Genomic DNA, 24540 nt, shown 5'->3' on the forward strand with positions numbered 1-24540 from the left:
GTTTAGTATGCTTTAAATGAAGAGTACGTATTCAGCTTATTGAACAATTTTTTTTATAGTGGGGGTTATTATGATTGTTAAACTGTTTTCAAAAAATTCTCATGTTTGGTCCACTCACATCTTCAAACTGTTTCACCCCTAGGCCGTAGAAGTACGCGGGATCCACCACCGGGCCAATCATAGCCTCCGCGCCAAGGTAGAGTTTTGTAGAAAATCCTTGAAACCTTAAAAACTTTAGAGTATGCTCTGATATCTAGTATTAGTGGAAAAATGGAGTTGAGATCTGTTACTTGCGATATTCTGGCTGTTGGGATAGATGTACTGATTGTTTAACAGGTGGAAAATTTTGGGATTGGTCAAAATACAGGGGAGACTCTGTCGAAATTTCGGCAGAAGTCTAAGGGAATTTTAAAGAAAATTTGAAGCAAGAAGGGCAAAAAGGTCTTTTGTGCCCGACATTCGCCGGGTGTCGGACAAGCACCGGACTTGGCTCGAATTCCAAAGCGGAAATTGGGTCGGGTCCTGTCCACCCACCCACGACAAAGCCCAACCCTCTCTCTCCCTCTCTCTCTTTCTCTGGGTCTAGTGAGAAAAAAAAAATTCATATGATGCAGAACATTGTTTTGGTATTTGGAGACTTTTTGGTTCCCAAATCAAATAAAACAATATCATTTCACTACTTTTGTGTTGAGAATTGAGAAATAAAAAAATAGAGGCTAGGAAATTTTGGTCAGGGATGATAGGTACTGTGATTTGGCGATAACCAAAGGGAGAGTGTGGGAGGGAAGTGTTAGAATATGGATGGGTTGAGAAGTTTTAGGAGGAGGGGGCATAGGGGAAGGGGTGGTGAGGGGAAGGGCGAGTGGGCATAGGGGCTGATGGGTTGAGGGATGGTGCATGGTGATATCTAATTGGGTTGGGAAGAATGAAGAGAGAGAAATAAAAACATGTTTTAAAATATTTCAAAAATAATTTTTATTATTATTTAGCAGACGTGGCGCTTTTATGGTGTACATTTCAACAAAACAGTGTGTTTTATTTGTGTCACGTCAACATTTTTAACATAATATTTAACATAGGTAACCATGGGAGGACAAAGTAAACTACCAAACGTTGGTTAAAGAGCACTTTGAGTCACTTTAACTTTCAAAGAATAAAGTGAGATTTGACCATAGTTTTATAGGGGTATTACAGTAAATAAGCTTAATAACAATAAAAAGAAAGAAGTGGTAAGTTGAGTTTTCAACCCAATTTTTAACCTATTGAAGAGAAGACTGGACTGGACTGACACAGGCAGGCCCAGATTAATAATTGTTTTTAGTGTATGGACTTCGGCCCATCAAATTTTCGAGTAAATGTGGTGTGGATTTGAACAAAAAAACCGGTAGTTGGGTACTTGGGTTGCAAAGAGCAAATAATAATTATTTGAAAGTAGTTGGAGTAGTGAAGTCAAAAAACACAACTTTAAAACCGTGGGAATCGCTCCCTCTTTGCTCAAAAAACCCGGCGGTAAAGATCAACGGCCACCTGATTAGAAAGACAAAAAGATAAAAAAAAAAAAGGATCAACGGCCAAAACTATAGTATTAATACGTGACACGTGGGGAACATTTTAGAGTATTCGCACAAACATCATCCGATCTCATATTCCTCCTTCTCTCCCACCTCCCGGTCTCCCATCTTTTACGTGTATCACTCACTCACTTCCCTTCCGCAAAGCAAAATTAAAAATAGCGTAAATCCTACAACGTTGCCACCTTTCATTTCACTATAAATCACTCTCTCTAAACTCGATCTCCAACCTCTGAGCCTCGCCTTGTATCTCTCCCTTTCTCTTTGCTTTGCGTGCTCCGATTTGAATCGCGGTTTGTTCTCGGGAAGCAAAAATGCAGTCGGGCCAGGTTAAGCGGGTCGAGACCACGCCTTTCGAAGGCCAAAAGCCTGGAACCTCTGGTCTCCGCAAGAAGGTTTGTCTCTCTCGCCTTTTCAATTTCATGATCAAGTATTTTCTTCATGAATTATGTATTCTCGAAGCTGGATCTGTTGCGCTCGAGCATTCTTGCACTCTTGTTTTTGCAATCAAATTTTTGTTGTTTCGATTTCGTGAATTCTCGCATTGTTTTCCGGTGCTTTGCTATTGCTAGATTATTGGATCGGTGCCTGAAATTGCAACAGTTTCAGTCTGATCTCTATTCGATCAAACCGATCCGTTTGCTACGTGCGTCGAATTTTTAGATCCATTTTAATTGGTTTCTATTTTGATTAGATCTTAGTTATAGTGTGGAATAGAACTCCGGATGTAGCTTCCACCATGTTACTGGTTTTATTCTAACATGTAATCTGCCTTTCGGATTGCTTCAGTGCAAATTCATATGATTTTCTGGAGAACGTTTTAACTTTTATTTTTCTGAAAACTGAAAGGACAGTATGTCTGAGCCCTATGAGACTAGAGATTGCCTGTTACAAAATGCATGCCTTTTTTCTAAGCTACAATACACTCCTTAGATTGCTTTGATTACTGTATGTTTTTCCTTATTCATTTTAGTATTATGCTGGCTGGAACTTTTCAGGTGAAAGTTTTTACGCAACCCCATTACTTGCAAAATTTTGTTCAGTCAACATTCAATGCCCTTCCAGCAGATAAAGTTAAAGGTAGGTGTTACTGAACTTCGCCTTTTTTTCTCTTCCTCAACAAAATTGTGTAAATTGTCCCCACTGCTTCTCATTTATATGATTTAGAACTAAACATGCATATATTTATATTGGTTTATTCCCCGTTGCTTGGTTTGAATTTTTATTGGCTTAGTTTCAAGTATTTTTGTGTTCTTTGAGAGGGTGTCATTAACTTATCATTTTTTCATCCTTGTAGGCGCTAGAATTGTTGTATCTGGTGATGGTCGCTATTATTCAAAGGAAGCTATTCAGGTAATTTTACATTCCATGATGTTTCTGAACTTGATACTGTTTTGTGATGGTATATATGTTTTGTACTTACTCTGGTAAGCAAGGAAACAGAAAATGTTGTTTGGATCTGGATACCTTGGGGTTGGCTACAATTGATAAGGGTTGGGCTTGTCAAGGCCACCCACTGGAGCCAGCTGGAATCTTATTCGGAGTTCACTACTGTTGGCTCCCCCATTTCTTATTCGTTTTTTTTGGTGGCGGAGTCGAGGGTTTATTGCTTCTTCTAATATAACTTTTTGTGAGAAATATAATGTCTTCTATTTCTAATATGTTTTGTTGATTGACAGATCATAATTAAGATGGCAGCAGGCAATGGAGTAAGAAGTGTTTGGGTTGGTCAAAATGGGTTGCTTTCAACTCCTGCTGTATCAGCTGTCGTACGTGAAAGAGTTGGTGCTGATGTAAGTTATATTAAGTTAAGATCTAGCCCCTTTACTACTACTACTGCTACTGGTATTACATTGGTATTGCGACCTGTTCACTTGTTTGTGGTTTGAATCCAGGGATCAAAGGCATCAGGAGCATTTATACTGACAGCAAGTCACAATCCAGGTGGCCCAAATGAGGTACATGATCCCTGCCTCAATATACTTGTGTTATTACTTATATTGAGTTAAGAACTTTTCAATATAACTTTCAACAACTTATACCACGATTTTTTTGCTTGATATCTATTGGAAACTTATCATATTCCTTTTTGTGTCCTTATTGCAGGATTTTGGGATTAAATACAACATGGAAAATGGTGGACCTGCTCCAGAGTCGATCACTGACAAAATATATGAGAACACGACAAAAATTAAGGAGTATTTGACGGTCGAGCTACCTGATGTACTCCATCAAATCTAAGCTCCATTTCTTTACTTACTTAAAATCTTATTACAAAACTACTGCACTTTGAGTTCCATTTATTGTAATGATCTTTCAATGTATGCGACAGGTGGATATCGGTAAAGTAGGTGTAACCACCTTTTCAGTGGATGGAGGAACTTTTGATGTTGATGTTTTTGATTCAGCGAGTGATTATGTGAAGTTGATGAAGTAAGCTTACCTCTAAGAAGAATCTTCTGCCTGTGTGAATTTGGTCACATTGTTGTGATCAATACCATATGTTTAGCTTAACGTCAGCACACTATTCTTTTGACTCAAGCAATTCTCGTTTTCCAGATCAATCTTTGATTTTGAGTTTATCCGGAAGCTGCTATCGTCTCCAAAATTCACATTCTGGTACGTAGATAGCTCCTTATTTTCATTTTCTGTATTGCAACAGTTCTTACCACTGGTGCTGTGACATGTCTCTGTTGTCATGTTAAAAGTTATGACGCACTACATGGAGTTGCTGGAGCTTATGCAAAACGTATTTTTGTGGAAGAGCTTGGTGCAAAAGAAAGCTCATTATTAAACTGCGTACCCAAGGTTTTTTTAATGTTTGAGACAACTTTTCTTCGCTCACTATGCAGTCTAAAATTAATGTATCCATGTGGTTCACCCTGTTTTGCTTGTAATTCATGCAAACAGGAAGACTTTGGAGGAGGGCATCCAGATCCTAATCTCACCTATGCAAAGGAGTTGGTTGCGCGAATGGGATTGGGTAAATCAACTACTCAAGATGAGCCCCCAGAATTTGGTGCTGCTGCTGATGGTGATGCAGATCGTAACATGATCCTCGGTAAAAGGTAGCATCAGCCTTGTGAGTGTAATTCTAATCTTGCCCTTCACTTGCATTCATGACTTTATCTTATTTTCGTAGGTTTTTCGTTACCCCATCAGATTCTGTAGCCATCATTGCTGCAAATGCAGTTGAAGCCATACCTTACTTCTCTGCTGGTCTGAAGGGAGTTGCCAGGTAGTTTATTGATCTTCTTAGCATTCGGTCTATTTCACTCTAGAGCTACATAAATTTGTTTGAAGTGTTTTTTTCCTTTTCATAGACTATTTGTGGATTTCACAACTTGGCAACATATTTTTGGCGTTTGAATAATTTATTTATGTTTTTAAAAGTATGTATTTTGGATATATATTTTCATGCCTAGCTGTTCTTGATTATCATCTTTTGACTTGTCCACTTGTAGGAGCATGCCTACCTCTGCTGCCCTTGATGTTGTAGCCCAACATTTAAATTTGAAATTTTTTGAGGTACTCTCTCTCTCTCTCTCTCTCTCTCTCTCTCTCTCTCTCTCTCTCTCCCTATGCTTCTGGGTGAATAAACCATTAATCTTTTCGGTATCTACTATATACTCCAGGTACCCACTGGCTGGAAATTTTTTGGTAATTTGATGGATGCTGGGTTATGTTCAGTTTGTGGGGAAGAAAGTTTTGGAACAGGTCAGTTTTCAGGAAGTGCCTTCTAAAGTAGTTCAATCAACATTTGAATTATTGGAAATTTATACAATCTTGGTGGCAATGTCAATGTTTTGCATCCTTGGCCAGGTTCGGATCATATACGTGAGAAAGATGGTATCTGGGCAGTTTTAGCTTGGTTATCTATACTTGCTTATAAAAATAAGGAAAATCTTGGTGGGAAGAACCTTGTCAGTGTTGAAGACATAGTTCGTCAGCATTGGGCTACCTTTGGTCGCCATTATTATACTCGATATGACTATGAGGTTCATTAATATTTTAAGGTGTTCTTTCCTGCGTTCAACTATATAATCTTGTATTGCTATTAATTATTATATATTTTTCCTTGAAGAATGTGGATGCAGGTGCAGCAAAGGAACTGATGGCATCTTTGGTGAAATTGCAATCTTCCCTTTCTGAAGTCAATCAGTATGTTTCTTACGCTGCCTTAAAGCTATATTCCTGTATTAGACATGTAAATTCTTCTGTTTTATTTCTTTTTGTCATTTCCCAGACTTTATTTCTTTTTGACATATTTTTCTAAAACCATGAATTGCATGTCACGTCATTTGAATTCATGGTTTGATCCGTTCTCTTCTTTCTTTTTGACACACAGGATTGTGAAGGGCATACGTTCAGATGTCTCCAGTGTTGTCAACGCTGATGAATTTGAATACAAGGATCCTGTTGATGGCTCCATCTCAAAACACCAGGGCATTCGGTACTTGTTTGAGGATGGATCACGATTGGTAAGTTGACACAGCTTTTGTTAATAGCTTAGCATGGAATTATTGATTATATGTGACAATGGTGGAAGAGGAATACAGCGGTTAAAATGATGTAACTGTTGTGAAAAGTGTTGAAGTGTTTTATATTTGGTGTTCGAAGATGCTAGATTTCCACAAACAAGGCTTAGATTTCTGATAACATAATTTTTTTTTTCCCCTTGGAGTGATTGACATTTTACATTAAATTATGCGTTTCAGTTGATTTCACTTTTTCGTCTGAAGAAATTTTCTCTCCACGCTTCCTATGTGGCAAAATTCTTTTTATATTTCTAGAGAATAGTCTTCCTGCAGCTTACTCGAGCTATTCATTCTTTCACACTCCTTGAACACAATTGCAGGTTTTCCGCCTCTCAGGCACTGGCTCAGAAGGTGCCACAATCCGACTATACATTGAGCAGTACGAGAAGGATCCATCAAAAATTGGCAGAGAATCTCAAGAAGCACTTGGTCCTCTTGTGAGTTAAATCTTCATCTTTAAAGTTTATCATCAAACTTTGTGGCCAATTTTTTGGGCTGGTTCTGATTCACTATTTATACAGGTGGAGGTTGCTCTTAAGCTTTCCAAGATGCAAGAATTCACTGGTCGATCTGCCCCTACTGTTATTACATAGATGCACATCTCTAAAATTTTAAAAAAAGTGACATGGTGCTTCGTTTTGATTTTGAATATGAAAAAGGACTGGCTGGGGTTTCTTCAAATGTATTAGTAATAAGAACCCTTCTTTGTAATTTTGTGGTCTGCTTATGACTACGGAATGCTGCCGGCAAATGAGAGTGTTTTTGACAAGTAAAACTACTTGCTGATATAATTTTTGACTTTTCAAAATAAATGTGAATTTTAAATTATACTCGGCGTTCATGTCCAATTCTCGTGAACTTCTTCAACCAATTTGTATTTTACTTTGTGGTTTAGAGCTTATTTAGCTTATAATGGTTGGCACAAATTTTATAATTTCAACTATTGTTATCGTTCATAATAATTATACCCAATCGTTGGTTGCTGATCCGAAGCAGATGGGTTTCTATTCTCTTTCTTTTATTTTTGTTACAAGCGATAGTTTAATATGTAAATAAGGCCTTTTTTTATTGGGTTAAATTCCGTTGGCTATTTGGGGAATATTGAAACACAGAACCTCAGTGTGGAGATATGAAGCGTAGGCTATTTCCGTTACAAGAATTTTTTTTTTTTTTTCCTCTGAAGGGAAAGGGGCCTTTTCTTTTCTTCATTATAGCTTCGTTCTTGGGACATGTCGCACTCCAGTAGTGGTTGGCTACTACAAGCACTACTTGTACTCCCACCTGTGACGCATCAAATTGGTCCATGTGAGGTGGTCTTTGCATATGCTGCTACGTTACTCCCATCTCTTCTCTTAGATAATGCATCTAAAAACTTTTCCTTTCTTTCATAAGGGCATCAAATAATATTTGGAACTACTTGTGCGTCCAATGATTCATTTGCCCTACGTCTGTGGCATTCATTGGATTGGAGGGATAAGGAAAAAGGGGAAAAGAAGTCAAGAAAACAAGCATCTCCGTAGATATTATCTTCCAAAAGGTAGCGTAGACAAAGAAATTTTGGTGAAATAAATTCCATTGGATCAGAAAATAATTAGGGTTCAGTGGATTGAATTGTGGGCCTCATAATTCGCACATGTGGCGTATGACTCATCAAAATCGAATTAGTTGTCAAAAATTGACACGTGGCGACATCCGACGGTTCAAGATGAAGACAAAATTAAGGGAAAGAATATTCTGTGATTGACTTTGATTTAAATCAAATATTAATCAGGTCAATCAATTGAAGATAATCTGGTTAAATTGCCAGATTATGGGAATTGATTTAAATCAAATCAAAATCCCATAAAACAGGGTTTTAAATAGGGAAAGTTATTTAGGTCAAGCATCGACGAAAGAGGGGTCAGAAAAAAAATCGAGCACTCAGAAGAAACAGATAACTCTCTGCATTCTTCACCCTACTTTAGAAGAGCCACCAAGTACAACAAATACGTGCCGGTTCCTTCACCATAGAAAAATCCCAAACACCAAACAAGCTTCGTGCTACGCGTTTGATCAAGATCAAGTCTCTACGACCTTTGTATCAAACACAAATTTTATTTAAACACTTTGGAGATCGAATCAAAGGATTCAATACAGAGATTGTAACCCTAAATTTCATTAATACAATATTATTTTATACACCTATTCTTGTCTTATTAGTGGCAGGAAATTCGTGTTTATAGGTAGCTAACACATGCTATGTTACAAGTATACAACTTTAAGTCTTTATCCCACCTACACAAGTGACAAGCGCCCCCTCTCGCTCCTCTACTTTTAAAAGTCAAACAACCTCTCACCACATGCATGCATGATGTATACATATCCATCCATATCACAATTATCACAGACCAGCTGAAAATGGCACTCCGGTGTCCGGAATCCACGATTCTCCGGCCAATATGTTCCCAACTGTAAACTTCCCGGCCTCCACCGCACTCGTTATGACACGATAGCCTGGCCACTTGACCCTCCCTCCAGTGGCAGCACCAGCCCCAGAGTTCATGTACTCACCATAATAAAGTGTAGAGAGGGCAAAGCTTCCGCTCCATGGGAACCAACCAGCCGGGTCAATCAACCCATCTAGATCGCTCTTCATGATCACCGTCCTCGAGTACTTTTTCCATGGCCTGCCCAAATAGGTCCTAAACGAGCCTTGCACAGCTCTCAAGTCCGGAGCGGCTGTGACACGCGAGCCATGGATAACAATGCCTGTGTTCTCATTGGCGTCGGTCCTCGACTGTGCTGTGACGGTGTTTACTTGGTTGCTCATTGGTTTTCTCACGTACACGTTGCAGTTTTGGAGCACGGCCGTGGCGTCGCCGCAGATGAAGTCTATGGTGCCGTATACGTCGCACTCACGGTAGAATTGGCGTTGGGAATATACGTATAAAGTGTCTTGGTAGCCTTTGAAGCTGCAACGGTAGAACACCGAGTGATCCGCGCCGGAGCGCAGTGCCACGGCTTGGTGTTTCTGCGGCCCTGCTGTGTTCTCAAATGTCATGCCCTGAGCAATGAAGCCTTCCCCCGTAACCCCTGGGTTTAATTTAAGTCAAAAATATATATTTATTAATTTTGTGAATCATTTGATGCATATGTTAGGAGAGAAAAACTCAGTTAAAAGGTCATGCGATCAACAAATAAAAAGTTATGTTCCAATTTATGCACATGTCATCTTATGTTATTAATTTTGTTAATTAGTTAGTAATCATTCATTTCAAAATAAAATGTTGATTGCCTTATCAATTGAACATGACCTAATTAAAGTTGGTCTAGCATCTATTAGTATCTATATATAAATAGGGATTTCACCTAGCATACACATAAAGCTCTAAACTTAATTAACATCATGGGGTTAATTATAAGTTGATTTAATTAAGTTGTTAGTGCTTCAAAACAAACGTACCAAAAGTGGCAGAGCTATATGTGGTTGAACCATCTTGGCTATTTCTGTTCCCGGTAACAATGGTTGCATCAATCCCATCGCCAATGAACATGATGTTCTTCATTGTCTTCTTAATCTCAACGTTCTCTTTGTAAACCCCAGCTTTCACGTGTATAACAAATCTTTCAGTGGACCCACTTCGTAGGTTCTGCGCAGCAGCCACAGCCTCAGAAATTGTCTCGTAGTTTCCAGACCCATCTTGGGCTACTACCATATCAGCTTTTGGCCCTCCCCCAGTCGACTGCAGAAGCTTTCGATCAGCAAACGAAACCCATTCCGGGAACCCATCATCTGATTCCGAGAGCAATAAGCGTCGTTTCCCACGAACCTGTTTGCTGAAATGCAAAGCCGACGGTGAAGTTGAGGCCTTGTGTAGTGACAGTGAATTGCTAAGCAGCTTGGACAGGTTGGTTGTTAGCGTGACATAATTTGGAAATGATTGTAAATAAGAATTAGGAATTTTGAGATTGGTGAAACCATTTTGGCAAGTTTGCTGATTAGCAATCGATGCACTTAACCATGTATTGGCGTCTAGGGCGTTGTTGGAGCCAATCGAACGATTGATCTTGTCGACGGTGTCCTCATGGAGCTCCAAACAATCATTCCAAGCCAACTTGGCTCTCTCATCTTTCAATGAGTTCAAGTTCAAGGATGAGACGAGTTGATGGGCTCCAATGGCTTGGTCCATGGTGACTTTAAGTGTCAAATCACGAAATGTAAACCTTTGTTCATGATCATCTAGGGTTGATAAGAGGTTGGTGTTGATGAAATGGTTGCACACTTGAGGGTATGGGGTTTGGCTGCATCGTATACTTACAGAAGAAGAGCTATATTGCGCCATGAATATAGGAGAAATGAAAATAAGAAAATAAGTATTGAACAAAGAAAAGTGATCCATGGAGGGAGGAGGGCTAGCGATTAAGTTAGAACATGTACAGAACTTTTTACGGGTTGAGTTGTGATATCTTAAGAGGGCAACTGAGGCTTCATTTTATAGACCAGAACTTGGCCACTAGAGGGTAGAGTTTACGTGGGTAGTGTACTTGCGCTGTATTTTTTCTTGGGGGAAAAAGGGGTTTATGGTTGTTTCTATATGCCACTTGGAAGGGACTATTTTAGGCCACTAGATATTATGGCATTATTTGTCTTTAATAAAAAAATAAAAAATAAAATAGAGTGATGACAGTAGCACAAGGTGGTGGAAGACTCACATATATGCATTGACATTAAAGAATATCAAGAAGAAGATGATGAGACAATTAGAATGAGCCAGTATATATGCCAACGTTTTACAGTGTAACACAAGTTCGCAAATGATATACTCTTAAATGTGGGATACGTTTAAATAGGATCGCCGATAATATAATACACAAGAATTACTCTTTAAATCATCAATAATATTACAAGATTTATAATTAATATACGCAATATTTACTCTCAGATGCAAGACGAATTTAGTTTACATATCATTCTAATAATAAAAAGGGATTTATTTTTCATATTTATATGTATAAGCTGTATCATGTGACTGTAATATAGTATTATATTATATAATTTATATTTGTGCATGAAAGTATAGCCAATAATTTCTCTCTATCGATAAGTATGTCTTGGTTGTGTATAAAGACAATGATTGATGATGATTATTGCGAGCCGCATGGCTGTAAAACTTGTATTTTGCTAATGTCCTTTTCTTTAACACACGAGGATTTTTCAAAGTCTTTGTCCTTTCTCTTCTTTTTTTTTTGGACAAGTTGAGTCTTTGTACTTGTCTTGCTGTCTAAGACCGGTCCAGTCCATTTCAAAAAAGGACCGGCCCAGTCAAGAATCTTTTTCTTCTGTAATTTTGTTTTTTTTTGGGGGGTGGAAAGTCAAGGAGTCGAGAGATGACCAATTGTTGGTCGAAAACTAAACAAGAAAGCATCATCATTCATTACCATTAGTCTGAATTAAAGCAGTTTTACTGAGCAATGGTTTCCTTTCCTTTTCATCTTAATTTTTTATTTTTTCTTTTCTGCGATTGTAATGTCAATATGAACAAACCCTAACCTAATGCTCTGTTTAGGGGTATTCGATGGTGCTGAGAACAACACTGCTGGCCTTGACAATGTAAGAGTTTCCCTCTTTCTCTCTCCGTTTTTCAATATTTTGTTCGGTCAGTAGTCTTGGGTCCTGTAATCACTTTGGAATTTTGTATCTCTGATGTTATAGGATGTCCATCGACGATGATCTTGACGAATATGACTTTGACTACTCAGGGCCGGAAGATGGTTGATTTTAGTGCATGCATCTGGTGAAGTCTATTATCCATGAAAACATCTTTGATTATTGCACTTTATAATAAATGTTAGTCACTAATTTGTTTTTCGGTTGTTTTTGGGTGATGATGACCCTGAGATGGATGCATGCTAATATGCTATACGAAAAGGAAGAGGAGCTTAAGAACTTGAGAAATCGGGTGAGGTAGTATTATTTGTATTTGGTCAAATGTATTATCCCAAGTGATTATAATTTCATATAACATAGGTGGTGGAACGTTCCAAGAGTCCTGTGTGAGTGTGATTAAGAAATTTGTCGATGTTGAGATGCTTCATTGGAAATGTTGTAATCCCCTTTCTCTGATGGGTGCAGATGCAATTGGTCAATAAATTTTGAGATGTTTGCTACCACAACTATTCATGTATTAATAATTAATTCCGTCTCAATTACGTTCAAAGGGAATGTGGGGCTCATTGGAGGGTAGTTATCCGGGTCGCCACTCAAAGTGGCAGTCCAAATTTATTTTCTTACAAAACAGCAATTTTTCGAAACTTATGGCATGTTTACTAATTCATAATTGGATTATGAGGGGTTGAATTAAATTGAGGAGCAGTTAGATTGATGAGAATTAGATTCTGTATTCCTATTAAAGTTATTTACTAACTATACGGATTGAGATGAGATAAATTTTTTATTCCTACTGAAGTTTTTTACTAAACCATATGGAATTGGGGTATGAGTGGTACTAACTACTAAAATGTCATCGTTGTTGGGTTAAAGTAGACGGCAAATTTAGAATTTTAAAAATTGTGAGGATATAATGGGTAAAAAGATGAATTCCTAATGGGTTAGTTCTCCAAGAATTAGAATACCATCTCCCACTCAAGAATTGAATTCCTTCAGGAATTCAATTCCTAAATTTGTGTGGGTCCCACTTACTTTTCAATTCCTTGATGTGAAGTAAACGCAGAAATCCTCCATAGATAGAATTCAATTTCTGATGATAATTCCAATTTCTGATTAGTAAACACACCATTACGATGATGTACAAATCATTAGGCCATCTCTAACTTAAATGAGGCTAAACTTAAACTTCTTCTTTTCAAAATACAACTATTCATGTATTGTTTAGACTCAAACAATTTGTTCTTAAAATGATACAAACTCATAATTTGAGTCCGCACCGTTATTGAATTGTTTAAGGGTGGTTGGTTAACCCCTTAATTTTGTTTTTCCTTTGATAATTTTTTATATTATTTTTGTTTAAACATTCGTGATTTAATTTTTTGAACATGTTATTCTAAAAAAATTCAAATTACACTATATAATTTTACTTTAAAATAAAGTTATTTAACAAATGAATGAGTATTTATAGATTTTAGAATGTGTTCAGCACTCGCTATCTTCTCTTTGAAATGAATTACTTGGGCTTCCCCTAGGACTTGAATTGGTGGTATTACCATTCGGTACTTTTGAATTTTGTTGAGATGGTGGTTTGCCCTCTTGGTCATGCAAGCCATGCAAAGTAATAGTCACATCTTGGTTGACTTCTCCTTGATCCAACGGATAGTTCTTTCCTCCAATATTAAATACCGTGGAAAGTTATGAACATGTCACTTAGTTCATGGAAGTGGGCCACGTGGGCTTCCCTTGAAATATCATATTCTACAATTGTTAACTTAGCATTCAAGATTCCTCCATCATGGTATTGCCAAACGACAAGTTAGGTGATGTTGATTGTAGGGGTGCCCAAGGGCACTGAATAAGGGGAGAATAACAGAAGTCTTTTGTATCGATTTCCACATATGGCGCCAAACTGTTGATGTTCAAAAATAGACGGCCAAGATTGAGTCCAACTTAGAGATGATGTGTGATGGATGATGGGTGAAGGTGAGGACCTTCAACATGTGTGTGAAGATTTGGGCAAGCAATAAATATACAGAAGATAAGATATACGTTATTCACCCTTAATGAATGGGCTATGTCCACGAATAAGTATATTCTCATTCTTATAATAATGTGTGTTTACATTTGTACAAAAGTTGTGCCCAAATATAAAGGGAAGAAGGAAGAAGCCCAACCTAGGAATCTCTCCCTAAACGGAGAGTAGTCTCCTTTTATAGGTGAAGATGAGTCTACACATCTTGTAATATTCCAATGTGAGACTCTTTAACTTACTTAGATTTGCTTCTGATTGCTTGATCAGATATGATACAAACATGTTTTGGAGTTAAATCTGATTTAGAATATTTTATATCGATGGCAGTTTTATAATTTATCGGAATTTCAAAGTTTCTTTGTTATGCTATAAATGGACTTTGAATGCGTTTCTAATAAAGTCTATTTTATGCACCTTTATTTATTTATTTTATAATTTGAGTTCATATATTGAGTATAATATCTCCCTATTATTTTCTCACCAAGTATGCGCTTAAATCAACCATCCTTCAGCCCTGAGTTGTAAAAATAATATTCTTCAAGATCATCGTCAATGGATGTAGCAGAGATACAAAATTCCAAAGTGGTTACAAAGTCCTAAGACTATAAAAAATGAAAAGACATAACGTGTTACAGAGACTCATGAGAAGTTAGTTAGGACCATCGACTTACCATTTTAACATCTGCAAGCTTTTTAGCCTCCACATATAACATGTCGAGAAGACATTTTACAAACCTCGTATCGATTGCTGTGTGGCACACTCTCTTCTGAGCTGAAACAATAGCTTCAACATAATCAAACTCATACCCGCACATTGGCAGTTAAACCATTTCAATTTACGAAAGAGGGGTAAAATAATCACACATGACACGTTAAATATTAGAACAATACGGGTCATATGAATGAGTATTTTGATAAATACGACATTGATTATAAAGGAAAAGCAATGAGAAATCGCAAAATCAATGTGCTTAAAAATCTGATGAAACAAGATTTTGTGAAGAAACAAGGTTGGGTTCCTGAGCTACAAATGATGCTGGACAATAATAAGACATCGGTATGATTAGCTCGTTCATGGTGGAAGCCATTTTTGGCTTTAAGCACATGTTTTTAGTCTTATTTTTGTAATCAATCCGACTTCAATAAAATCCCAAAAATGGAAAAGAAACAAACGGAGAATACAAGCACAAAGAAGATTAGACTAAAACCAGCACAGGGTCCTAGTACATAATCAAAACAAAATTCAACACAAAGCCATTGTCACCACCAAAGAGACGGACAGCACCGCTACACATAGAGACCCACCGTTAAGGTTCATACTGCTGTATATGCAATTGTGTGTCTCTTTTCTTTGAAGCTTCAATTGAGAACTGTATAATTTGATCTTCCTCAATATTATGATCTGAGAGTTGATCTCAGGGTTCTTTCTTCTTTTTTATTTCCAAATGATTTGATAGTTGATCTCAACGTCAAGTGATGTTATGACACATTTTTGCAAACGAGGCCGGCCCGGTGCGATATACCTCAAATTCGTAACTTACAAACATACCAGGCAGATCCTTTCGTTGGCCCATGAAAAGTTTTTAAACAAACGCACGCTTGTCAATCAGAACCTTTCGAAGTAGACTACTGCAATTCCTATTCCCTGTGCAATTTTAGAAGGAAATGTTGTCAGATTTCGAAATCATTAGATTGATATAACCCATGATATTCAGGAAAACTGTAGGATTTCAATCTCCTCTTTCTACAGTCCTTGGATTTTTTCAGATTACCATATACTGGATGTCAAAGTCTCTTTGCCTTTATTTATATAGATGATATTTTACTTTAATTTAATATAAAGTATAGAGATAGAGATTCGAACTTGGATGAAAAGTGGAAAACTATCCCCTTAACTAACTTGACTAATCCCATGTCCGCCAAACTTCACTTCTATTAAAATTACGTATCAAGAATTTTTGGCTAAAAACGCTTCCCTCTATATTCAAAATTATATGTTCGATTTCCCCTATCCTAACATCACTTGCAGCGGAAAAAAAAAAAAAAACTATTTTATAAATATTGCTCATTACTGAGTGTGAGTACCTTCTGCTCTAATGATGTTTCTTTCCCAAAAGTTTTTCCCCCTATCTGATTCGGATCAAACAAAAAAAGGATTATTTGAGTTCATATAAACGACAACTGAATGATATTTTTCAACAAAAGAGTACTGCTTAAGAAGGAAATTATGGAGCCTCCCAACGACAGATAAAAACAAAAAGAAGGAAATTTCGGAATTAAAAAACAGGGATTTGAATTTTGTTTAAACGAGATTTGAGGAGGTGATAAATAGCGGTACTTTTTCTTTTTTTTGTGTTGTTAAATCAACTTTAAAATTAATTAAGTACATCTTATTATTTATATTAAAATATTAAATTAATTAAGTACACAATATTTAACTACCAAAAATACATTTGGTACACTGATACACTATCACACAACACCAAACAATTCTTCTTGGCGTTCGGCGTCGCCCCACCAAATACCTCCGTGGACTTTCAGTGGTTCTCTCCAAAGTTTCGATAGAACTGTCGAACATTGATTTATTAATTAGAACCTAGCCAAAGTCAGTAGTGTTTGTTCTTTTTGTTTCCGAAATATGCACGGCAGCACAACCATATTGAATGGATTGTTTTTAAGGACTTTGGAATTTTTCTACCACACCATCTCCATATAAATTGGTTTCTTTGGATTAAGCAGCTTCTAAAAAATTTAAATGATCAAGAAAAACCCTTGCAAGCTTAAGCCTCTTGTTTCTATCCTCTTCTTCTTTCTTTGTTGATGGATTTCCTTGGCCATGACACAATAGAAAACTATTATGGGAGATTCACTATTATACCCAATATAGGGGCCTAAATTTAATTTATGTTTTTTATAAATAAATAAAAAAACCTGTAATAGACCTTAGAAACACACTTAAAGCTCATTTACAACATAACAAATAAGTTTTTTACTTCTTATAAATTGTAAAAATGCCGTCGATTTCTTAAAACAAGCTCAATCCTAAAATCTCATAAAAAAGCTCAAAACCCTCAATAGGGCATCAAAGTAATTTAATAATCAAAATTAAATTCAATAGGGCTAGCTGTCATTTTTTGGAGTTTTTTTGGTTTGTTTATAGAAATTAAATGGTGTATGGTTTATCTATATCATTAATGCTAAGAATAGATATATGATTAATTAAATATCTCAAAAAAAATATCCATGTGTTTGGTGAAGTTCTTTAATCATTGCACTTTATAATTTGTTTGTAAATTTTAGTCACTACTTTGTTTTTTGGTTGTTTGTGGTTGATGATGACCCTGAGAGGGTATTTAGTGATTTCCTGGTTTGTCTGCTTTTGTTTTGAGTATTTGGCACTGGAAGAAGATTGGGCATGTTTGATCTCGGCTTTGTTTGAATTTAATTCTCCATGTACGTAGCTGCATTGATATAATTGGTGAACTGCTTAACCTTTGTTTTAAGAATACAGTTCAATAATTTGGGCACTAATTACACCCCAGGTGTTTGTGAAAAAGCCTGACTGGATGGGAGCTGGGCGCCAGGCTTATAATAAGGGTTGAATTGGAAAGTCGTAAGAAAAAACCTTCGAAACAATCCATAGTTTTGTCGTGAGGCCGTCGATTTTTCAGGCAGTAAGTCCAAGCAGTAACTGTAATTATAGCAGAAGAGGAGACCCATCGAATTGAAATCGCAGATTTGATTTGGTGCAATACAAAATTAAAATGATAATGAGTTCTCGTGAACTTTATGCAATTCGTCTCTTTGGGACAAGGATAGTGATATTTGTGTCTTTTAGCTATGGAACTATTTGTTTTTTTTCATTTCACGTGATGTTCTATTTCCTGATGTCTCTCAGCTAAATCCCAAATCCTTTTTACAACCTGCCAAACAATCCGTCTCCACATTATGCTTCCCATCGCTCTCCCTCCCCCCTTTCACACCAATTAATATTGAATATGATTATGGCCTTCATTTTCAGGCTTCAGGGCCTTATCGGTTTTGTTGTGTGCTACGTATACATATATACAATCATATTGTTGAGACATCCAGACCTCATGCTCCAACATATGGTTCCCAACGAACACTCAATCAACCCCTTCATTGCGACCTTTAGTTATTTTTAAAAATAATAATGTTTTAAAGTAGTTGCATATGACATCAATTGCTAACCCTAGCATTACTGGTAACCATAAGCCCCTCGGCCCATCCTCGTTAAATAACCCTAAGTTGCAATCATGTCATAAGGTTTTTTTTTTGTCCGCATGCACTTCCAATTCAAGCCACTCCATGCAAACCGAGACATGCCGGCCCTAGGGAGGAGTAAGAACCCTAATCTTATATGACGTTAAGAAATTATGTATATGTATACAGTCCACCAGAGGAAAATTTTACTTTACTTAAGCCAAAATAATGGGCTGTAATCAATTATTCTTTTTCCTTTCTTTGGTAACCTAATCGAGCATATGTAACAGATGAGTCTATATCTTTGTTCCAAGGTGGGACAAAGAATCACGTGTGTGTATTCAAGTAAAGAAGAAGAATAGATTAATTTCTCTTTCTTTGACAGGGGCTGCTATAGTCAAACCAGCCAACAACATGTTCTGATATGCCTAGATTTAGTTAGTGTTATGTTATTAACTAAATCAAATACAGTGTCAACATATTCCGCACTTTCTTATAATATATTGTGTTAATGTAATATGAAAATTGCAGCGTTTTGTTTGTTGTTAACAACAATCAACACCTGTTCAGTGGGGGATTAGTGTGGCCTCTCCTTGTTTATTATTCTTCAAATCGTATTAACAAAGATAATGAAATTAATGTTGGTTCCGCAAAATACAAAACCCAGAACTAAGTGACAGAAATCCATGCTGGTATAGGCGTAGCTTTACCGTACAAAATATATTTAATTGAGAAAGCTTTTCTGATTTTTGTTTTTGCCTCTTACTCTATTTCTCTGGTGGCTTTGAACCAAACGTAAAGAAAAATTCTGATCGATGACAATGTTAGTTTTAAGTGGTAAACGACCTAACGGCTATTTCAACGGTAATCGATTATTTGTACCGATTGTCAAATAATCAACTCTGTTTGATGGGCCAAGTTGCTAATCAACTCTGTTTTTCTTCAATATTTTTGAACTTGTATTTAAAAACCACAACCACAAGAGAATGAAAGGCCAAAAATATTACAAAACTATTAACTCAATTAAATGCAAAATAATATGCAGGAAAAATCATAGGGATGGAAGACGGAGAGAAGGGAAGAGAAGAGAGACCAAATATACACACACAAAAAACAACACAATTGTTTATGGTGTTGCTACTCAAAGTCACTCTGACTGACTCACACAATTAAGCAAGAAAATACGTACAGAGTACTATGTAATTAAACCTCTACTAGCTCTAATTAACTAATTAACATTAATTCCAACGGTCAAAACCAACTCAAACCACTCATCGGGGAGTCGGTGCGCCAGGTCCCTTCTGAGCAAAACTGTTCACGAGCGCAAGGGCATTGCTGGTCACCTTCTTCACATTCTCCACTCGCTTGGTGACGTCGGTCTTCAGGGGCCCTTCCGCCACGTCTTCGAAGCCGTCCGTGCAGGTCTCCTCGTCCGTCAGCGCGGCGCTCATCCACGTCTGCACGTTGCTCATCTGGAACAGGAACGACCCGCCGCCGGAGCCTGCGGGGCCGCTCAGCTGGCGCATCTGGGTGAGCGAATCGTGAATCTGGTCCACAGCTTCGTCGAAGTTGGAGAAGCAGTCGTGGAGGGCGGCCGCGGATCGCGGGTCGGCGCCGTAGTCGGCTTGGCGAGAGATGTCGGAGACGTAAGCGGCCATGCGCCTGGCCTTAGCGAGGCTGACGCCGATGGCTACCTTGGCGAGCTGAGCCGGGTTGTTCTGGATGGCGCTGGCGTAGCGGGAGAGAGAGGTGTAGCAGACTTGCGGGTAGAGCGTGGTGCCGCAGCTTGTACGGATGAAATCAGAGTCGTTGGCTGGGGATCCAAGGGTTGGGATTGGATGGAGGGTGAAAAAGAAGAGGAAGATGATGAGCGAGAGTTGGAAGAGGAGGAAGCGGGTCATGCTTTTGATGGCGTTCATGGTTTTTGGGGAACTATTGAAACAGAGCTCTCTGCTTGCTTCTGCCTTTGTTGTGGTGTGTGTACATGTGAGTCGTGGGGGGTCTCTTTAAGTAGTGGTACAATATTCCTAGCGCTAGAGGGACTTATTTATGTACGGTTACGATAGCCCACTCTCCTTTGACCAATTAACGATTGCCATTGATCTCCTTCCCTCTTTTCAATGGATTCCTATTAAAATCTTGAGATTACTTGCCTCAAATAAGGAACGTCATGGATTATTTCCTTTTTTTTTTTGTATGGATGCCTACTAAAACTTGGGAAAATAGACAATATTTACTTACCCGAAATCAAGGAAGTCATGAATCAAGAAACTTAAATAGGAGAATCAAGAATTTGCAATTTGAGGATATTTGATCACGAATTTTAACATACAATTCACATTTTTTTTTATATTCATTAAGTATACGGTGCTGATATGGAAAGTCAATAATTTGAATAATCTCTCAATACCCATTCATCATAAGTAAACATGTTAACAGTATTTAGAGAATTTTTCTCGAAAAAAAGAAGAAAAAAGAAAAAAGAGAATAAGATGATGATAGTATTCGTCATTTTGTAATTTAAAAAAAGAAGAGTATTAATTACAATTCATCATCTCCTATTTTCTCTCTCCTTAACGAAAATACGCAATCCCTGTGTTTTTCTTCCATGATTTCATTCTTAAGCAATACTCTTTAATAGAAAAATATATGATTCAGTTGTCGTTTATATCAAATAATCCTTTTTTTGTTGTTGTTTTATCTGGGAGGAGGGAAAATATTGTTTGGAATTAAATATCATTAGAGCAATAGGTACCAATTCATGAACAGTATTTATAAAATATCATTTTAACGGTCAGCCGCTGCCTATACAACGTCAACGTCATCAACGGCTACGATGCAATGGAAACATCCAACTCCCAATCAAATGATTCAGTGCGACTCGGGTACATAATGATGACCATAATTGTGATTAAATTGGACGGCTGGTGCTCTTGCCATTTTATTCCTGAGGCGGTTGGGTGTGTTAGTTAGGAGGGTGAGACTTTTGCTTTTGTAGTCGCCCCACTAAAACTATTGTCAAGCGTGCAACTTTATAGTGTATACCAGAGTAGAGTGTGGGGTTCAAATTCCAAATACACTATTATTATTTTCACTACGCAACTATAGAATCATTACGTGCCTGTTTGGTATTGTTTATTTGGAATAATAAGTGATTTTTTAAAAATATTGGAAAGCCCAGCCCCGTTTGGTAAACTATCAGAAAATTACTTATTGTTAAAAATTGCTATGAGAGAAAGTTATAAGGGAAAGCAGGTAATGAGGTGCTTTCATTTTTTGATTATGCAGGAATCAATTTCGAAGAGACGTTAGGTTTAATGATTATACGACAATCATTTTCTAATTATGCAAAAATTAGTACCAACAACACTTTTAACAACAAGTTTACCAAACGCCAACTACTTTCTCTGACAATTGATTTTTCTCATAGCAAATCTGACAGCAATTATTTTCACAGCACAGCAAAGCCAAACTGGCCCTACATCACTACAAGTATCAGGGTGTTTCTACAAAACAATCGCGTATTCAGTGTAAACACAAGAAAATACCACTCGTTAAATCATTAAGTGAAGTAACATAATTTTAAAAGTCAAATGTATAAGTAACATAATTTTAAAAGTCAAATGATCGATTAATGAGTTAGAATAATCGAATGAATAAGATATCTTCATGTGTCCATACTCAATACGAGAGTTTACAATACAAATTGAGAGTATGAGAATTTGAGTAGTTTGAATGAACTAATGTGCATGTACCTACGTGCACAGTGCACCATCCACCAAGGAAAGCAAAGCTACGTATGAATTGTTAGTTTTAGGTAAATTGGTTGGTGGAAAGTGTGATGCTAACACATAACAAGTTGAAGGTCAGCTTATACATAGCTTTTTTGATAGTGGTATTATAAGATAGCTAGGGATGTCTACTGCCTCTTGAGTTTTTAAGTTTGATGTTATGTTTGGTAATTAATCACAATTAAGCTCTTGTGATCCCAAAATTAATATGAATTAACTGTTGAAGCTTTTTGGGGAAGATACATATATATATATATATATATATATATAAATAATTGATTCACGGGCTCACCGGCGTAATTGACTCAAAGCAGACGAATAGAATTTAGAAATAATCGCGTATGAGTTCACAGTATTGATGATATAGAAGATGTGGTGGTGGACAGGACAGGACAGGAGGATGAGGGAGAACATCATCAAACCTCATCGTCATGTAAAAGCTTGTAATGAGTTTGTTGTGGGTTTGTCTGCGGGGCCGCCGCAGATTTTCTTCTTGGTTTAAAGTTGAAGCTTTGCAAAAGGGAAACATGGGTCATGATTGAGGAGGATCACAGAGACCGAGGTTGTGTTTTTAACCTTGGTTAGTAAATGTTTTCAGAAGAGATAAACCATGGTTTCAGCTACATGGGGCCATGCATCATTGTCGGATTAAGTCAAGATTATTTGACCTAATTCAGTTGCGTTAAACAAGGGGAGATGTCACCGTAATTAAAGAGCAATTGAATTATAGCTATGTCATTAGCTAGCTCATATGTTAAAGACCTAGATGCTGTATGTGCGTACCTGATTCCATTGCAGCTAGGCCTACAGTTTAATGAATATATAATAATGTACATAATTTGTTTGGTAACAATTTAATTTTCAATTTTCAATTTGTTGATATTTAATTAATGCTTTACGGTTCTAGAGTGCTAACATTTCAAAAAAAGATCAATTTTGTTTACTATTTTAATTCAAAATGTATCATAACAATTATTCTCAACACTTTCTTTTAAATTATCTGACAAAATATTTTCTTTCTAAGGTTTCATAAGGACTTTCATTAACTTGTGAACCACTGAGAACTTTTGGGTCGAAATAAAGAATCGATGGACCTGTTAAAATCTCGTGTTTGCGTATATCTTCTTACCTTTCTCTCAGTTGGGTTGGATTGGGTTGATAAGGAACCAAGTTGTAATTGATTTAATTATGCTTTCCTTAATTAATATGAGAAATAGCTTTTGGGTCAGGTCACTGCCCCACTCACTATCATCCCTTTTACTTTTCTAGTCCAAAGTAAGCAGTAGTTAATTTTATAGTCTAATTGGGTGCTTTTATAATTTAATTTTATACTCATGGTCTTGGGTTTGAGCTCATTTTGTGGGTGTACAGTTTGCTCTCGAAACTCGCGGGCCACAATTTCGGAATTTGGTTATTCGGTTTGGCAGTCGCTGTCTGTTACTCCGTTACTGCTAGAACGGCAGCTTTTGTTTTGAGCTGAAATACATAGAAACAAAATATTTTAATTATTGGCCCCATATGAGGGATTCTTTAATAAATATTTTGTATTAAAAATTAATTATATATTTTTTATTTTAGTAGTTGGATTGTATTTATTAAATATATTAATAAGTATATAACTAATTCTTAACTTCAATACTTATTGAAGAATCATCGCTCCGTAATCTCAGTACGTAATTGTGGTCAAACGATGCCTATTGACAAGTGAAATGACTGTTCTGTTCAAACAAATACCAATTTATTTTTTACTGTGGGCTTACAAGAGTTCGCACTTTTTATGTGAATTTTGTTTGAATGGGTTGGGCTTGGACTGTAGTTCAACTAATAGGTCCGTTTTCTCTGTATTTTGAGACTCATTGAATTTTGGCCTTTTCTTATGTGTTAATTTAGGTGGCCTTTTCATATGAACCCCATAGAGAGAGGCCCATTGCAAGTTGTTGACACAATTTAACTAGGCCGGGTTCAATTGGATCCATTAGCTTCAGTTTTTTGTTTGTTTTTAAGAAGCTTTCCTATTAAGAGAGATAATAATATACTAAACTCAAACACACTATACAAATATTAGGAGTCGAACTCATGATCTTTTCTTAGAAAAAATATTTACTCCAAACCACTACATTAATGAATCCTTTACTTAGCCTCAGTCTTTAGAGAGGCCCATCTCATTTCAAAATTTGTAAGTTGATTTTGGGTTTTAGGGTTTATTTGTTGTACTTTCCGATATAGTGGGAAAAAAGGGTTCTTCGTATTCGTATTCGTATTATTGATTGACAGAAAAGAAGGCAGGCACCAAATTCTATATGCCTTCCTTTCGGTGGATTGTCTATAGCCTTAGATTGGGCAAATGGTTATGATGAATCACATGATGCCCTTGATTCAACCCAACATTAAAATTCTTTGTTAACATAGATTTTCCGAAAGCTTAATCATATCATAACTACTCATCACAAGTCACATGCACAATTATTTGATTAAAATTGATGGAGAATCAATTTACTGATTTGTCTTCCTCATTACTTGGGTAAGCTTTGATTGCTTATTTGTGTTTATAATATGTATCATATGACAACCACAAAAGGCTTTTAAACAACTGCATTTATGGTTTAGCCCAATTCATTAAAGCAAATGTGTTTTTCATTTTATACACGAGTTCGAATTCCTCTTCTTTTAAATTATATTAAAAATATCTCTATACAACTCAGAAAGGTGCTCGATACCTCTTAATTGAGCCGGCCAT

At 36.8% G+C, this 24540-nt stretch overlaps 3 protein-coding genes across 3 annotated transcripts; 1 reads left to right on the forward strand and 2 right to left on the reverse strand.

The window, feature by feature from the left end:
* Nucleotides 1-1546: 1546 nt before the first annotated feature.
* Nucleotides 1547-6957, forward strand: LOC117628789 (phosphoglucomutase, cytoplasmic). Its single transcript, XM_034361316.1, has 18 exons — nt 1547-1966; nt 2570-2651; nt 2869-2924; nt 3251-3364; nt 3467-3529; nt 3678-3794; nt 3904-4004; nt 4131-4190; nt 4280-4379; nt 4482-4639; nt 4714-4809; nt 5036-5099; nt 5207-5288; nt 5394-5569; nt 5656-5732; nt 5920-6052; nt 6430-6546; nt 6631-6957. Exons 1-18 carry the CDS (start codon nt 1886-1888, stop codon nt 6700-6702), a joined length of 1749 nt encoding a protein of 582 aa, XP_034217207.1. The 5' UTR covers nt 1547-1885; the 3' UTR covers nt 6703-6957.
* Nucleotides 6958-8392: 1435 nt separating this feature from the next.
* Nucleotides 8393-10488, reverse strand: LOC117617697 (pectinesterase). The gene is made up of 2 exons (XM_034347188.1): nt 9552-10488; nt 8393-9181 (listed from the first exon to the last, which is right to left on the reverse strand). Exons 1-2 carry the CDS (start codon nt 10486-10488, stop codon nt 8490-8492), a joined length of 1629 nt encoding a protein of 542 aa, XP_034203079.1. The 3' UTR covers nt 8393-8489.
* An 8525-nt stretch (nt 10489-19013) lies between these two features.
* On the reverse strand, nt 19014-20003 carry LOC117615678 (21 kDa protein-like). The gene has a single exon (XM_034344807.1). The coding sequence runs from the start codon at nt 19929-19931 to the stop codon at nt 19284-19286; it is 648 nt and encodes a 215-aa protein (XP_034200698.1). The 5' UTR covers nt 19932-20003; the 3' UTR covers nt 19014-19283.
* Between the last annotated feature and the right edge of the window lie 4537 nt (nt 20004-24540).

The sequence above is a fragment of the Prunus dulcis genome, chromosome 1 (genome assembly GCF_902201215.1).
Source record: "Prunus dulcis chromosome 1, ALMONDv2, whole genome shotgun sequence".
NCBI classification, from domain to species: Eukaryota; Viridiplantae; Streptophyta; class Magnoliopsida; order Rosales; family Rosaceae; genus Prunus; species Prunus dulcis.

Excerpts from the sequence above, each read along its gene's own strand:
- LOC117617697 (XM_034347188.1), bottom strand. The coding sequence starts at position 10,488 with ATGGATCACTTTTCTTTGTTCAATACTTATTTTCTTATTTTCATTTCT. Across the intron at positions 9,182-9,551 it reads ATATAGCTCTGCCACTTTTG|GGGTTACGGGGGAAGGCTTC; the intron begins GTACGTTTGTTT and ends AATTAAACCCAG.
- LOC117615678 (XM_034344807.1), bottom strand. The coding sequence starts at position 19,931 with ATGAACGCCATCAAAAGCATGACCCGCTTCCTCCTCTTCCAACTCTCG.
- LOC117628789 (XM_034361316.1), top strand. The coding sequence starts at position 1,886 with ATGCAGTCGGGCCAGGTTAAGCGGGTCGAGACCACGCCTTTCGAAGGC. Across the intron at positions 5,100-5,206 it reads TAAATTTGAAATTTTTTGAG|GTACCCACTGGCTGGAAATT; the intron begins GTACTCTCTCTC and ends TATATACTCCAG. Across the intron at positions 5,733-5,919 it reads TCCCTTTCTGAAGTCAATCA|GATTGTGAAGGGCATACGTT; the intron begins GTATGTTTCTTA and ends TTTGACACACAG.